At 55.9% G+C, this 14,158-nt stretch overlaps 5 protein-coding genes across 5 annotated transcripts; 4 read left to right on the forward strand and 1 right to left on the reverse strand.

Annotated features, from left to right (window-relative positions):
- Positions 1 to 36: 36 nt before the first annotated feature.
- ACA1_369150 (uncharacterized protein) lies at positions 37 to 4,513 on the reverse strand (the record flags this gene model as incomplete). The annotated part of the gene is made up of 17 exons (XM_004340155.1): positions 37 to 376; positions 452 to 694; positions 796 to 1,204; positions 1,283 to 1,415; positions 1,511 to 1,747; positions 1,829 to 2,080; positions 2,171 to 2,252; positions 2,342 to 2,421; positions 2,504 to 2,626; positions 2,725 to 2,864; positions 3,041 to 3,118; positions 3,220 to 3,343; positions 3,406 to 3,637; positions 3,718 to 3,825; positions 3,896 to 4,002; positions 4,193 to 4,278; positions 4,372 to 4,513. The coding sequence occupies 17 exons, from the start codon at positions 4,511 to 4,513 to the stop codon at positions 37 to 39; spliced, it is 2,916 nt and encodes a 971-aa protein (XP_004340203.1).
- A 494-nt stretch (positions 4,514 to 5,007) lies between these two features.
- Positions 5,008 to 7,890, forward strand: ACA1_369160 (leucine aminopeptidase 3, putative; the record flags this gene model as incomplete). The annotated part of the gene is made up of 17 exons (XM_004340156.1): positions 5,008 to 5,038; positions 5,336 to 5,425; positions 5,538 to 5,663; positions 5,732 to 5,784; positions 5,867 to 5,942; positions 6,022 to 6,089; positions 6,159 to 6,253; positions 6,320 to 6,433; positions 6,513 to 6,619; positions 6,684 to 6,735; positions 6,801 to 6,943; positions 7,014 to 7,084; positions 7,152 to 7,255; positions 7,319 to 7,421; positions 7,488 to 7,605; positions 7,672 to 7,733; positions 7,804 to 7,890. The coding sequence occupies 17 exons, from the start codon at positions 5,008 to 5,010 to the stop codon at positions 7,888 to 7,890; spliced, it is 1,500 nt and encodes a 499-aa protein (XP_004340204.1).
- A 151-nt stretch (positions 7,891 to 8,041) lies between these two features.
- ACA1_369170 (uncharacterized protein) lies at positions 8,042 to 9,127 on the forward strand (the record flags this gene model as incomplete). The annotated part of the gene is made up of 7 exons (XM_004340157.1): positions 8,042 to 8,154; positions 8,254 to 8,320; positions 8,414 to 8,523; positions 8,614 to 8,703; positions 8,790 to 8,890; positions 8,961 to 9,055; positions 9,119 to 9,127. 7 exons carry the CDS (start codon positions 8,042 to 8,044, stop codon positions 9,125 to 9,127), a joined length of 585 nt encoding a protein of 194 aa, XP_004340205.1.
- An 811-nt stretch (positions 9,128 to 9,938) lies between these two features.
- ACA1_369180 (PAP2 superfamily domain containing protein) lies at positions 9,939 to 11,539 on the forward strand (the record flags this gene model as incomplete). The annotated part of the gene is made up of 5 exons (XM_004340158.1): positions 9,939 to 10,713; positions 10,832 to 11,005; positions 11,075 to 11,197; positions 11,260 to 11,362; positions 11,440 to 11,539. The coding sequence occupies 5 exons, from the start codon at positions 9,939 to 9,941 to the stop codon at positions 11,537 to 11,539; spliced, it is 1,275 nt and encodes a 424-aa protein (XP_004340206.1).
- Positions 11,540 to 11,884: 345 nt separating this feature from the next.
- ACA1_369190 (proteasome (prosome, macropain) 26S subunit, non ATPase, 32, putative) lies at positions 11,885 to 14,083 on the forward strand (the record flags this gene model as incomplete). The annotated part of the gene is made up of 10 exons (XM_004340159.1): positions 11,885 to 11,963; positions 12,055 to 12,248; positions 12,342 to 12,506; positions 12,581 to 12,717; positions 12,801 to 12,834; positions 12,914 to 13,052; positions 13,133 to 13,236; positions 13,314 to 13,522; positions 13,583 to 13,898; positions 13,925 to 14,083. The coding sequence occupies 10 exons, from the start codon at positions 11,885 to 11,887 to the stop codon at positions 14,081 to 14,083; spliced, it is 1,536 nt and encodes a 511-aa protein (XP_004340207.1).
- Positions 14,084 to 14,158: the final 75 nt, after the last annotated feature.

The following is a 14,158-nucleotide window of genomic DNA, read 5'->3' on the forward strand; positions in this document are numbered from 1 at the left end:
TTATAAACTTTGTGGTGTTTGTCTAGGCGCCTCCTCTCAGTCGCGTACCATCACAAAGTCCTCGAGGAAGCTTGTGACGGGACGCGGCAAGCTAGCGGGCGCGCACTCGCCATCGACGATGATCTGGTTTCGGTAGACGACGACGGACGACTCCTGCTTGATGACCTCCTCGACGTCGCCCTCGCCAACGTCCAGCAGCGCGTTGAAGGCGGCGAGGTTGCTGCTCTTCAGCAGCGCCACAATGTCGTGCAGGTGCTCGGTGATCACGTTGCCGGCAAGAGTGCCCACCTCGACGAGGGGCTTGCTGCTCTGGATCTCGACCTCCTTCTCCTTCGCCTTCTCGCCATCTTCATTGGTGGCCGCACCAGAGGTCGCCCTGTGCGGTGCCAAGACATGCCGAGTGAGTGTACGACACGCACCCGGCCATGGAAGAGAGGTGGAGGAGCCGTACACGTGGGAGGGGATGTGGACGGTGGCCTTGTCGCACTTGGCGTTCTTGTGGGTCTTGCCCGTCTCGAACAGCACGGCGTTGGACGACTTGGAGAGGAGCTTCTCGACGTGCATCTCCACCACCGCCTGCCTCTCGCTCGGGTCGAGCTTGAAGAACGCATTGACCACACTCTCCGCAGAGATGGGAGAGCCGTTGACGTGAAGCATCAGATAGTCGATGAACGAATGCGTGTTGACCGCGAGACTGTTGCGCGCGCACACATATGAGTCATTATCACCACACGCGTGTTAGTTGTGTGTGTGTGTGTGTGTGTGTAGAGAGAGAGAGAGAGAGAGAGAGCGTACGGCATGTGGCCCTGCTTCTTGGCGACCTGGACGATGGACTGGTCGGTGAGGTCCTCCTGGATGGAGGACGGGCCGTACTTGCGCAGGAGGACCAGCTCCAGCTCGGGCCAGATGACGGTCGACAGGTACTCCATGAAGTGGATGTACATGAGGTACTGGGCGCGGTTGACGTGCATCTGGATGAGCTCGGCGTGGGTGCAGAGCTCGAGCAGCAGCTGCTCGGTGGTCGTGAAGCGGTGGAGGGTGAGCTCCATGCCGAACGTGACCGGCGACATGATCCTGTCGTTGCCGACCGACATCACCAGGTTCTCCAGCACCAGCTGGAACCGCTGCGGCTTGTACGTGTGCGTGTGCAGCGTCCAGCCGCTCTCGTCGTGGCCCAGCCTCTGCGGCCGCCAGCCGCTGATTTCTGCACGCACGCAGAACCGACAAAAGGTCAGTGTGTGCCAGCACACAGGTCAGTGCGCGCGCTGAGTGGGGAACGAACGTTGGCCGCCGGTGGCGAAGCTCGCGGTGGGCAGCTTGTGCGAGGCAAAGAGCTGGGTGAGCTCGCCCAGCACGTTCCGGCCGGCCTTCATGCACGTGCTCGTGAGCACCACGTGCGGCAGCATCTCCAACTCCTGTCGGCGTGACACATGGACAACGACGTCGTGAGACACACACACACACACAGTAAAAGCCGGCTCGCCGAGTGAAGAGAAGAGAAAATACGAACCTCGGCCGTGGGCACTTCGTACTGGAGGCAGCCATGGAGGGGCACGGTGATGACCATGTCGTCGACCTGGACGCTGATCTGCATCTTGATGAGGTTGATGGCCTCGATGGAGTCGGCGCCGAGCGACGAGGTCTCCAGGTAGCGGATGATACGCGCCCACCACCTGTGGAGCAGCACGAAGTAGTTGGAGCACACCTCGAGCGTCATCTGGCAGTCGAGCGACCTCAACCACCTCTCCTGCAACATGCCAGCGTCGCGCCACGTCAGCAAAGCACACAACACACACACACACACACACAGGAAGGGCAGGAGGGGTACCATGTTGGTCTCCTCGGGGGCGCCGGAGCGCACGGCCCAGGAGATGGAGACGAAGTCCTTCTGGCCCTTCTGCTCCTGCTCCTTGCGCTCCTCGGCCTGGCGGGTCTCGGCGGTGACGGTCTCGGGGCCCTTGGCCTCCTCCTGCGCGGCCGACAGGTCCCGCTTGACCTCGTTGATCCGCCGCTGGAGGTCCTCGCTTCGGCCGTCGGTCAGGATCGTGATCTGCTTCCTCTCCCTGTGGGTGCCGGACTTCTGCTCGAGCAGAGTGCGCACGAGGTGGTGGTGGTGGTGGTGGTCAGTAAAGAGCCCCGGTAAAGCTGTGAATAGGGGGGAGGGGCGTACGAGGGCGTCGATGTAGGAGTTGAAGTTCTCCTGAATGACGCAGGCCATGTTGTGAATCTTGAGCGAGGCCTGCATCATCAACCTACACACACAGTGCAGTAATAAGTCACCTTGGTCAACACACACACACAACGCCACAACACCACACTCACGACAGTGCCGGCGTAGTACCTCTGTCTGGAATTGGCGGTCCACTTGTTGGTGTCGGGAACATCCATGGCGGGGGGAAGCTCGACGTCGATGTTCATGTTCTGCGCGACGAAGAATTGTTAGCACGGTCGTGCTGAGAATCTCGGGACCCCGCTGGGGTTGGTTCATTGGGAATCCATATACCTCGAAGAACAGCCGGCCGAAGGCGTATTTGAAGGGCTCCAGGGTGAGCCGGTCCTCCTCCTCGAGCAGGTTCATCGAACCTTTCTCGATGTGCACCCGGAAGTGCGTTTCCGAGGGGATTTGCTGCGCGGGGGGAGGCGTCAGCACACTTCCCACACCGCACGCCGCAAGCAGGCGCGCAACAAACAAAACAAAAACAAACAGTAGTAGGGCTGACTAACCTCCAGGTGAGAAGCATCTGCTCCCACGCTCTTGAGGTCGGCCACCGCCTTCTGGCGCAGCTCGAGCTCCGCCAGCTTGCGCGTCTTTTCCTTGTCGTCCTTGGCCGCCTTTCTCTTTTCCCACCAGCTCTTGGTCTTTTCTGGTTTTTCTTAAATTTCAAGTTGTTTGTGTTCGTGTGTCGTGTGTCGTGTTTATGTGCGTGTGTGTGTCGTGTGTCGTGTATCGTGTGTCGTGTTTGTGTGTCGTGTTTATGTGCGTGTTCTGGTTAGTGGCTGGCCAGCACGTCCCACCTCGTCACATGAAAGGTGTGTGTACCCTTGACGCGTTCGTCCTTGCCGATGTCTTTGTACAGTGAGTATTCCTGGTCCGTGCGCGTAAAGCAGCCCACAATGCCTGTGTGCGTGCGCACGACGTGAACGTTCAGTTTCATGCAACACACACACACACACACACACGCACGCACGCACGCACACGACGCGTTCGCCTGTACGCACCCTTGAGCAGCTCCATGAAGTTCTTCCACTGCTGTCCGCTGAAGGACATGTCCGCACGGGGCAGGTAAAGCTGGAAGTCGCCGCACAGGACGGCCTTCGTCTTGGAGTCACGCAACACCTTCATCTGTTGTACGTGCATGGCGTCAGCGTTGTATCGCGTGTGTCGCGCGTGTCGCGGAAGGGTACTCTGATCTGGACGGGCATGTCGCGCATGAAGGTGCAGAACTCGGGCTCGGCCTGGTCGGCGCGAGCAAAGGACACGGTGAGCGACTTGCAGTCCATGACCTTGTAGAAGAGCGTCTCCGAGCGGGTCTTGTCCTCGACGAAGGACTCCTTCAGGTCCACAGCCTTCCAGTTCGAGTCGGTCGAGTAGATGGAGATGCCGCTGCACTTGACCTTCTTGATGTAGGGCACACCACTGCATGCCGCATGACCCGGGTCAGCCCGCTGGTTCAAACAGACAGATGACATCTTCAAATCCAGTCGACATGAACGAACCGGTAGCCGTTAAACTTCATGGTCATGTCCACCTCGCCCACGTTCATCTTGATTCCATCGATCATGCGCTGCGCCCAGGCGTAGGAGGTCGTGGGCCGCTCCTTCTTCCTGTTGTGGTGGGTGGTGGGTGAGTTTGAGTGTGGGAGGAAGTGATGCGTGGTGCCGCGGGAAAGCGTACGGGCCCGACTGGTCCTCGCTGGAGCCCAAGGGGATTTCCTCGCACACCAGCTCCACCCGGTCCAAGTCGAACGTGATCGGCTCGGTGGTGATGTGGTGCCAGGGAATCTGAGGAGCGTTTTTCCGTTGCAAGTGTCAGTTCATATGTCCACGGCTCACGTTAATTAACTTCGCTATTAAATTGTATTATTATTATTTACTTCTCCGCTAAACGGCAACGAACGGAACTAAATAATGACCGTCGACGACCGTCGTGCTACAAGGATAAGTAAGTGCGGGGAAGTGGGGCAAGACGTACCTTGATGAAGATCTTATCGCACAAGCACTTGGTAATCTCCAAGTTGGGTAGCACTATCGTCTCCTTGAGAAATTGTGTGTTTACCTCTGCGCGTGCCAGACACAACAAAGTAATAAAATATCGTGCGTGGTGGGTGAGCAATAAAAACAAAAAGGAAACAAGTGAAGGGTGGCCCGCACCGATGTCGGCCAGAGCAAAGGTGCCCTTCAGCATCTGCAGCTTGAAGCTCTCCTTGGAGAAGTTGTTCATGTAGTAGGTGAGGAAGCTGCTGAGCACCTTCACCAGCACCTTGTTGAACAGTGCGCTCGCTATTTCTGACATCTTGGCTGACTATTGTCGGTCTTCTGTCTCCGAATGTGTGTCTGAACAGAGAGGATGAGATTTATAATGGAGCGCAGGCCAGCAAGTGTAGATAGAGCGCGAAATGGACGTACCTGCCGCCCGATTATCTCTTTTTTTTTCGCTCTACAAATTGAATTCAATCTCTGCAGACAATGCTTGCTCTCTTGATCTGTTCGTTCTCTAAGTGATTTTGCGGCACGGCGCAGAACCAAGGCCACGGACGGGGAGTGCCTGAAGAGACTTTGTTTCGCGAGAAAAACACGTAGAAACAACGGCATGTTGGCCGGCTTGGACCGACGGGAATTTTATCTCTCTGCAACGGAGATCCCAACATTTTCTGTCGACGAAAATAAAGAAATTTATTTTCCTTTATTTTATTTTTGTGGAGTTGACAATTTTCCCCTTTTTGCGGTGGGCATTCGTTTCGATCTCGTGCGAGGAAGAAAGGACACTTTTGGGCCACAAAGAGAAAGATGCAGGGTAAGGCGAAGTGCTTGCTGTGGGGTGCCGCGTCTTTTCGTTCTTCTCTGCGTGCTGGCGCTGCGTCATCTTCCGCCGCTTGCATCTTCACAAGATCGGCGACACACAGAAGTCCGCTGCTCAGCCACAGCCTATCCCCCAGCGGCACGAAATTGATCTTTGTGGCACCCTCAACGTGTGGCACCACCAAAACCTGTTACAGCACCGCCGCAGGTTTGCTTGCAAATCACATCTCGCGCAAATTGACACTACTCTCGCATCTTCATCACCAACCAATTGACACAACGCACTTACTCACCCGAGTGTCGCGGTGGTCTGCAGGTGACAAGCAGGTTGACGGAGTGGTTGTGGGTATCTTCGAGGGCGGCGAGCTCACCCCGGCAGGCCAGGCGATCGACAAGAGCACCAGTGGTGCCCTCACCCGTCGTATCAAGCTCTCCAAGAAGGCCGCCAAAGGCACCACCCACTGCCCCCACCTTCCCGGCCCATTTTCGGGCACATTTGCTGACACCGTGCTGTGCAGGCGAGGTGGGCAGCGGAGAGGTGTTCCTCGACCTTGGCGAGGACTACCCGCGCGTTGCCGTTGTCGGACTGGGCAAGCACCCGCGCGACGTCAAGCTCACCTCCGAGCAGGAGGACTACAGGGAAGGTATGTGCGCACGTCCCTCTATCCGGGATTGTGATGTCGTTTCGATCAGTGACACTTCTTCTGCGCAGGCCAGCCCAAGCCCAGCGACGCCGTCAGGCAGGGAGCGGCTCGTGGCGCTAGGGTATATGAAACATCCTGTTGGCCAGTCGTGGCTTGGCTTCTTGAAGACTGACAACGGTTGTTGAACTTGGTGTGCATGACAGCTTCTCCGAGATGCTGGATCGAAGGTGATCGGCGTCGAGTCCTTCGGCCAGTTCACCGATCTGCCCTCCGTTCAGCGTACGCGCTTCTTCACCTTTTCTATTGGCGTTTCGCAGACGACCCTAAGTGTGGTGCCGTGTGTCTTTCCGCTTCGCAGTTGCTGCTGAAGGAGCTCTCTTGGGTCTCCACAAGTTCGATGAGCTCTTCTCGAAGAAGGACGATGAGGTACTTGCGTTGTCAATGATTCTGGTGTCCGGCTCTGGCTGACCGAGGCCTTGCTCTCTCGCCCCACAGCCCGTTGATGTTCAGCCGTGGGGAGTTGAAGCCGACAAGCAGGAGGAGTGGAACCGTGGCAAGATCATCGCCACGGCTCAGAATTTTGCTCGTGTGTACGCATTCCTCCACCTTACTGCTTTAAGAGTTGAAAGCTCAACTAAGTATTTCCCCCGCAACAGGCTCACCGACACACCGGCCAACCTGATGACTCCGACCATCTTCTCTCAGAAGGTTGAGGAGAAGTTTGCGTCGCTGCCCAACAAGGCGGATGTGAAGATCTTCGCCCACGACAAGTACGCTCGGCCACCGATTCTGGCCACTGCACACCCTGGTGGCGCGCTAACGTGTGAGTTTTTTTTTCATGTTTTGCAGGGCATGGGCTGAGGAGCAGGGCATGGGCTGCTTCCTGGGTGTGACCCGAGGCAGCGAAGAGCCACCCAAGTTCTTGGAGATCCACTACAACCCCCTTGGTGATGAAGGTGACTACTCCTACCTCCCCGCTTCGCCCCCTTAAGAGCTTGCCCTCACGTGTGGCACCTTTAGCCCAGGACGTCGCGCCTATCATCTTCGTCGGCAAGGGTGTTACCTTTGACAGGTATGTCATTTAGTCTCTGAGACGTGGATGAACAAGGCTGGCTCTCATGCGTATGTGGTGATCAGCGGCGGTATCTCGATCAAGCCCTCCGAGGGCATGGGCATGATGCGCGGGGACATGGGCGGCGCCGCAGCTGTCGTGTCCACCGTCTGGGCGCTTGCTTCGCTGCAGATCAAGACCAAGGCGATCTGTCTCACTCCCCTGTGCGGTACGCAGCTTCCTTGATGGACAACTGGCGCAACCATCGCACTGACCCTCGTCTGGTTGTGAACGTGCAGAAAACATGCCTTCCGGCACTGCCACTAAGCCTGGTGATGTGTTGCGCGCCAAGAATGGCAAGACGGTTGAGGTACGCGAACGCGAGCAAGTCATCGACGTAATGTTGTTTTAGCTTACGATCTGTGGTGTGCAATCAGGTCGATAACACCGATGCTGAGGGTCGCTTGATCTTGGCCGACGCTTTGGTCTACGCTAACTCTTTCAAGCCTGCCGCCGTCATTGATGTTGCCACGCTGACTGGGTAAGCAACCTTTCACGCGGCTTCGCCTACTGTGCAGAGCGCTGACTTTGTCTCCTTGTACAGTGCCATGGTCGTTGCTCTCGGAGCTGGCGCTACGGGTGTATTCACCACCAGCGACAAGCTTTGGCGTGAGATGGACGAAGCTGGCTGGAAGACCGACTCCAGGGTACCGCCGCTCCGAACCTCGCACTTCTGTGTGTAGAACACTACTGACCCACCCGGCCTTGTCCAGGTGTGGAGGATGCCGCTCTTCTCCTCCTACAAGAGGCAGATCAAGTCGGCGTATGCTGATCTGAAAAACGTCGGTGGTCGTCCCGCTGGCTCCAGCACTGCCGCTCTCTTCCTGAAAGGTAGTGGCTACTTCGCACAACGTTGATGGTAGCTCAGTTCATCGCTCATGTGTCTGCACCATACAGAGTTTGTCGAGACTCCTGCGTGGATGCACATGGATATCGCCGGTGTGATGCACTCTGACGATGTACGCGCCGGCTCCTCTCGTGACAATGCACTCTTACCCCGATCTGCTGACCCTTGACTTTTTTCATCAGCGCAACGCGTACACCCCCAAGGGAATGGCTGGCGAGCCCGTCCGCACGCTGGTCCAGTGGGTGAGGGACAAGGTGGAGAAGCACTAGAGCCATCCATGTTGTTGCCCAACGACAAAACAATGCACGGTCCTACAAAAAAAGCTCTGTTTTCCGCGTCACCTTGTCCTGTCGTCTTGTCCGCGCCGCACCAAACCACCAATTTTTGAGTTTAAATCGGCAAAACAGAGTTGGTCACGAGATGTGCGCCCTGTACATCAAGACCCGCGAGGACATTGATCTGTTACACGAAATCAACGGACTCTCAATCGAGCGAATCGAAGCGAGGGCAAGGCCTTTGGAGGACAGAACGCAGTACGTACCCTTCAATCTTGATTTTATTTTGTTTTTTATTTAATTGTTCGATTTAAAAAGCTGCATCGTGCGATCGCTAAACGATGAACTGCATGCCAGAGATGCAACAGAGTGGATGTACCGGTCACATACAGGCTTTCTCAGCGAGGGCGAGAGTCTGAAGGCGGTGTTGCACCAGGACTGGGAGTTGGTGGAGCGACTGGGCACCACGCACCTCCATCTTGCCGCACACCTGCGTGCTCTTCTCACCCTTGCGAAGGTACGGGAGCTTTATGCTGCGCGGAACGCAACTAACAAGTGCGCGGACCGCCAGCCCATCAAGCACGAGGGTGAGGTGACCTACGATGTGGCTGATGTGCCGGGCAACAAGTTACCGCAGCCACGTGGGCCACAGGTACCACCATCTCGTCACATGCGTTGGTGTGAACCACGGCTCACTGCTGCAACATTCCACTAGAGGATCAAAGTCACACGCACATTCTACATGGGCGAGCAGTTCTCACTCTTCTTCAATCCTGAGCGGCACAACTCACCTGACAATCAAACGTGGTAGGCCCATCAGACTCTCTTTCTCGATATGGTGACATCCAGGCCTAACCTCCTCTTGTTGTTTGTTGCAGGGACATTGAGTACAGGGTTGAAAATGTGCACTCTGGCCTCTCCCTTTGTGTTGGTGGTGACATGGAGAAGGGATTGGTGACCTACATCCACCACTATGGTTTCTATGAAGGTGGAGGTATGATTGCTCCCCTTTTCTTCTTCTTCCTTCTTCTACTTGCATGTTCCACTCACCACACTTCACCCAGGTGCCAGCAATGCATATAGAATTGACCCTGCACTTCTGGTGGCACTCTTGACTGGGTCTATCACACAAGACTGTGTTGATGTGGTGTCAGCCAAGGTACCCATGCAGCACTCTGCCTCCACTATTTTAGCCCTTACCAACACAAGCTACAGGAAACAGCAAGGTTAGGCAAACTGAAGGCTGAGCTTGATGCTGAAACTACCTTTGCAGCAGAGTGCCAGCACAAATTGAATGAGTGCAAGGATAGTAGTACCATTGCAAGACTACAAGCTGAGCTAGCATGGATCCAACAGCATCAAGCCCAACTTGAGCTTGCTCTGGAAGAAGCCATGCATCTCTCCCAAGAGTTTTTTGGCCCATCTTCAAATGCTACAAAATAAAATGTAACAGTTGACACAAAATACAGCTGAGTTGCCTGTTGACTTCAAATTGTAAAGATGGTTGATCATATTTAGCCTGTTGTAACTGTGCCACTGGTTGGGCCATCACATTTCCTTTTCTTTCCTGCCCCATAATGCAACTTCATAGGGCACTCACTCTTGTGAACAGCACATCACCTCAGTGATGTGCAAAGGGAAGGGGGAAAACAGGTCGGCTTCTCGCTGGTGCGGAGTCTCGTTTCTCCCAGAAGCTCCGACCGGAATGTCGAGTCCCGGATATTGCCTAGATAATTGAGGCGATAAAATGCAGACACGTGCCGGGATCGCTGTTTTATTGAACGTTCAATTTGCCGCCAAGCCAACTCGCCGCTTCCTGCGCACCTCCACCATCTCCGCTCCTTCTCTCCTCTATACCCTCTGCACCTCCGCCTCTCGTCCGCCAAATCATCGGCAGCGTTTTCTCCAATCGCCGGTCGATTCGATTTCGAGTAGAGAGCTGCATCGAACAACGCGACGGTGCTCTGCCAGGCAGAAGCAAATCGAATTTCCTTAAATCGCATCACATCGCGTCGCATTCTGTTATCTCGTAAGAACACAAGATGGAAGAGAAGCCCACAAATTCGACGCTGTCGATGGTGAGGAGCTGGTTGCTCATTCAGGTTGAAGATGGCTTCCCGACGGTGGCCAAGTTCCAGCGATTCTTCGGGGCGGGCGTAAGGAGAGACTTCCTCAACATCGTCTCCTTCCCTGAGCCTGCGTCGGCCAGCGGGAAGGAGAAGGCCGCCACGCGATCTTCGGGAAGCGACAGCCCCAAGGCCCAGGATCAGGCTACCAGGACACTCAAGAATCGCCAACAGAATGAATCGACGACGACCCACAACAACAAGGAAACGAACACGCGAACGAGGCCAGAGCAGAACAAGGTCGGCTTCTTCACATCTTTCTTCTACCTCGTCTGCGAAATCTACTTCCGATTCGCATCGATGCTGGGCGAGGAGGTGACTTTCGTCCTCCTGCTGCCTTTCCTCTGGTGGCACTTCGTCACCGAGCTCGCCGAGAGCGTCGTCTTCCTCTGGTGCTTCTCCTGCTACCTGGGCCACATGCTCAAGGATCTTCTCCAGCTCCCGCGCCCCTACGCCCACACCGTGGCGAGGCTCGAGCACCACTACGAATGCGAGTACGGCCTCCCAAGCACGCACGCAATCGCCGCGACGACACTGCCTCTCTGCATCGCCCTCTACTGCTATCGGCACACCGTCTCCGACCCCTACGTCTACATCTCGATCGGCCTCGCCTTCTGGATCTCGGTGTGCCTTTCCCGCATGTACTTGGGCGTGCATTCGCCTTCTGATCTCTTCTGGGGAACCGTTGTCGGTACGCGCCTGATCCACATCTTCCTTCTTCTTTTCCCCGCGTTTTTTCGGCCCGTTTCTTTTCACCTTCTGCAGATTGAACTCCAAACTAATCCCTCCGCTGGCGTTGGTGTTTGTAGGCGTCGGTTGCTTCTACCTTTGGGTCAATGTCAACGAACATGTGGACTACGTGCTCGACACGAGCCCCATCCAGGTCATGATGGCTATGCCAGTCGTGCTCGCCGCCCTTCTTGCCGTCTACCCCGCCCCTCCCCAGTGGACCAACTCCTACGGCGACACCGCCACCATTTTGGGTTCGTATCCATGGTTTTGGCGTGCATGCGTTGCAAGACTGTGGCTAAGCGACGGCACCTCACCGACAGGTGCCTTGAATGGTGGCCTGTTGCACATGGGCATGTTCGGCAAGGTTAACCTCTACCGCCTTAACTTCTCCGAGCTGTTCAGCAGCGAGACCTTCCTCCTGGCCTTTGCGCGCATCCTCGTCGGTATGTGTGCACCACTTAGCCTCATTCGTGACATTGGCTAATGGCACGTCTTGCGATTGCAGGCTACCTGGTCGTCTTTATGACTCGTCTCATCATGAAGAAGGCCTCCTTCATCTTCCTTTCCTCAATTTTGCCTACCAAGTCCCAGGCGAGCACCAAGGCGAGGTACTGCCCTCCTCGATCTTGACACTGCAATCTCTTGGAGAGGTTGATCGTTAACCTTTCTTCCTTTCAATCACCAGATACTCGATCGAGATCCCGGCCAAGTTCATCAACTACACGGTGGTCTGTCTGTCGGCGACGGCCTGGGCGCCACTGGCGATGAACACTCTGTTCAGCTGAAGTGGAGGGAGCGGAGAGAAAGAAGAGGGAAAGAGCGAGGATGGGTGCTGGCTTGTGCTGCACTCGAAGGTAACGTGAAGGAACAACTTGAAAGCGACGAGAGCAAAGCCAAGCGAGGGGTGATGTGCTGGAGGCCTGGAACAAGCGGCTTTTTAACTTGAAAAAAAGAACATAATTTTTTTGCCAGATAGCCTTCTTAAGTTTAGGGACCGAAATTTCGCAGCACAACTGAACAGCACGTAACGCGAGCGTGGCGAGGCAGGCCTGCTCCTGGCGTGGGACGATCAATCGCGCAAACAATTAAAGAAGATAAGCGCGAAGTAGAGAAAGATAGAAAGACAGAAGATGGCAACCAACACAGATACTGCATCCACTTCGAGCACTTCGCAGCCCAAGGGTCTGACTGCCGACCTGACGAGTGGGGGTGCGCATCCGCATTAGTGCTTGATTGCCTCCCGCCCACAGGGAACCTAGGTGGGATCCCTTGAAAAGGATGCTAATTCGTAGTGTTGCAGAAATCAAGGAGCAGATCCTCGAGATCAACAAATCGGTGGTCAGCAAGGAGCCTCGTCACTCTGCTCGCGCGTTGCGTAAGTTCTTCACCAAGACCAGAAGACACATCAACCGCAACGTGCTCACTGCGACCGTCGATGAGGTGCTTGCAAATGAGAATGAACTCAAGGCCAAGCTGCACTCTTACGTTTCGAAGGTTCGCTACCCACAGATCCAACTCCTCTCATCAAAGCCACTGAATCTTGCGCTTTATTGATCTGCTTGTGCACTGCAATCTCTGACCACTCAGCTGCCCGAGCCTATGGAAACGGTGAGTGAGGAGACCAAGCCCGCTGCTGCGGCGAAGACGGAAGAGCCTGCTGCTGCTGCTCCTCTGCCCCTCCAGCCCGAGGTGGAGATTTACCTCCGTCTCGTCACCACCATCGCCCTTGTGGACAACAAGCTCTTTGACGAGGTATGGCACCTCGTTCATCACATGGCTCATGCACTGCTGGCTCGTGCTCACTCACCCTATCTCTCCGTCCCCAGGCTGCCGCTTGCTCCACGGACATGATCAAGAGCCTGCAGACCTACAATAGGCGCACACTCAACCCTCTGGCCGCCAGGGCCTTCTTCTACTACTCTCTTGCCCATGAGCACTGCAACCGTCTGGCCGAGATCAGGCCGTACGTTTATCTTCCTCCACACTTGTGCAAGCTTTCCTCGACTCACCCTCCGAGCCCCACAGTACTCTCCTGGCCGCCCACAGAACAAGCAGCCTGCGCCATGACGATGAGACGCACGTACGTGCAAAGTCGCATCACCTTTGCGCGCAGCTCACCGTCACTGACGTCTCGTCGTTCCTTTTGTCTCAATGTTTAGGCCACCATCCTCAACCTGCTTCTGCGCAACTACCTGCACTTTGGTCTCTACGACCAGGCCGACAAGCTCCAGGCTAAGTCCGTGATCAAGGAGGACTCCGTCTCCTCCAACCAGCTCGCCCGCTTCCGTTACTACCAGGGTCCGTCTATCACCATGTCAAAACAACCGCGGGCACCACCATGGCTCATACAATCTCCATCTACCTTTGTTATGTAATAGGCCGGATCAAGGGCATGCAGCTGGACTACACAGGCGCCTACACCTACCTGCAGGAGGCGATCCGTAGAGCGCCCTCGAACTGCGCTACTGGTTTCCGCGTTACGGTATGACCTCGCGCACCATCGACCCTCCGCTCCCCCCCCTCCAAGCTGACCGATTGCGCTCGTGGTTCTCCCTGCAGGTCCACAAGGTTGCGGTGATTGTGCAGCTTCTGATGGGTGAGATTCCCGAGCGGTCGGTGTTCAGGACGAGCGGACTCAAGGTGGCGCTGAGGCCCTACCTCAAGCTCACCCAGGCCGTGCGCGTGGGCGACCTCTCCGCCTTCCACGAAGTCGTGAAGACCTTTGGCGACGTCTTCCGCGCAGACAAGACCTACACTCTCATCCAGAGGTATGCCATGGCGCGTTCTTTAAATGTTCTGAAACTCATGCTCTTGCCTTCTCTCTCTAGACTGCGCCACAATGTGATCAAGACCGGTCTGCGTAAGATCAACGTCTCCTACTCGCGCATCCGTCTCGCGGATGTGTGCGACAAGCTGCGTCTGGACAACGTCGAAGACGCCGAGTTCATCGTCGCCAAGGCCATCAGAGATCAGGTCATCGACGCCACGCTCGATCACGAGGCCGGCACCCTCCGCTCCAAGGAACTCATTGATGTATATTCGACCACGGAGCCGATGGAGGCCTACCACGCCCGTATCAGCTTCTGCCTCAAGATGCACAACGAAGCCGTCCGTGCCATGCGCTACCCTCCCAACATGCCCAAGGTACGGCGTACCCCCCCCCAGAGAAGGCCTTCTCGTGGGCGGTGAAGATGGTGCTGACATCGTCCGTGGATCGACTTCACCAGACGTCACCGTTGAGCGAGGAAGAGCAAAAGGAGAAGCGAGAAGCCGAGAGCGAGATCCTGGAGAAGGTGCAGGACGAAGACGATGACGACGAGGAGTTCTAAGTGAAAGGAACTTCTCACTCCTCCCCTCCTTCTTCTTTGAGTTCTTCTCTCTTCTCTTTGCCCCATCTCTCTGTT

Source organism: Acanthamoeba castellanii (assembly GCF_000313135.1).
Source record: "Acanthamoeba castellanii str. Neff unplaced genomic scaffold scf7180000084664, whole genome shotgun sequence".
Classification (NCBI taxonomy): domain Eukaryota; phylum Discosea; order Longamoebia; family Acanthamoebidae; genus Acanthamoeba; species Acanthamoeba castellanii.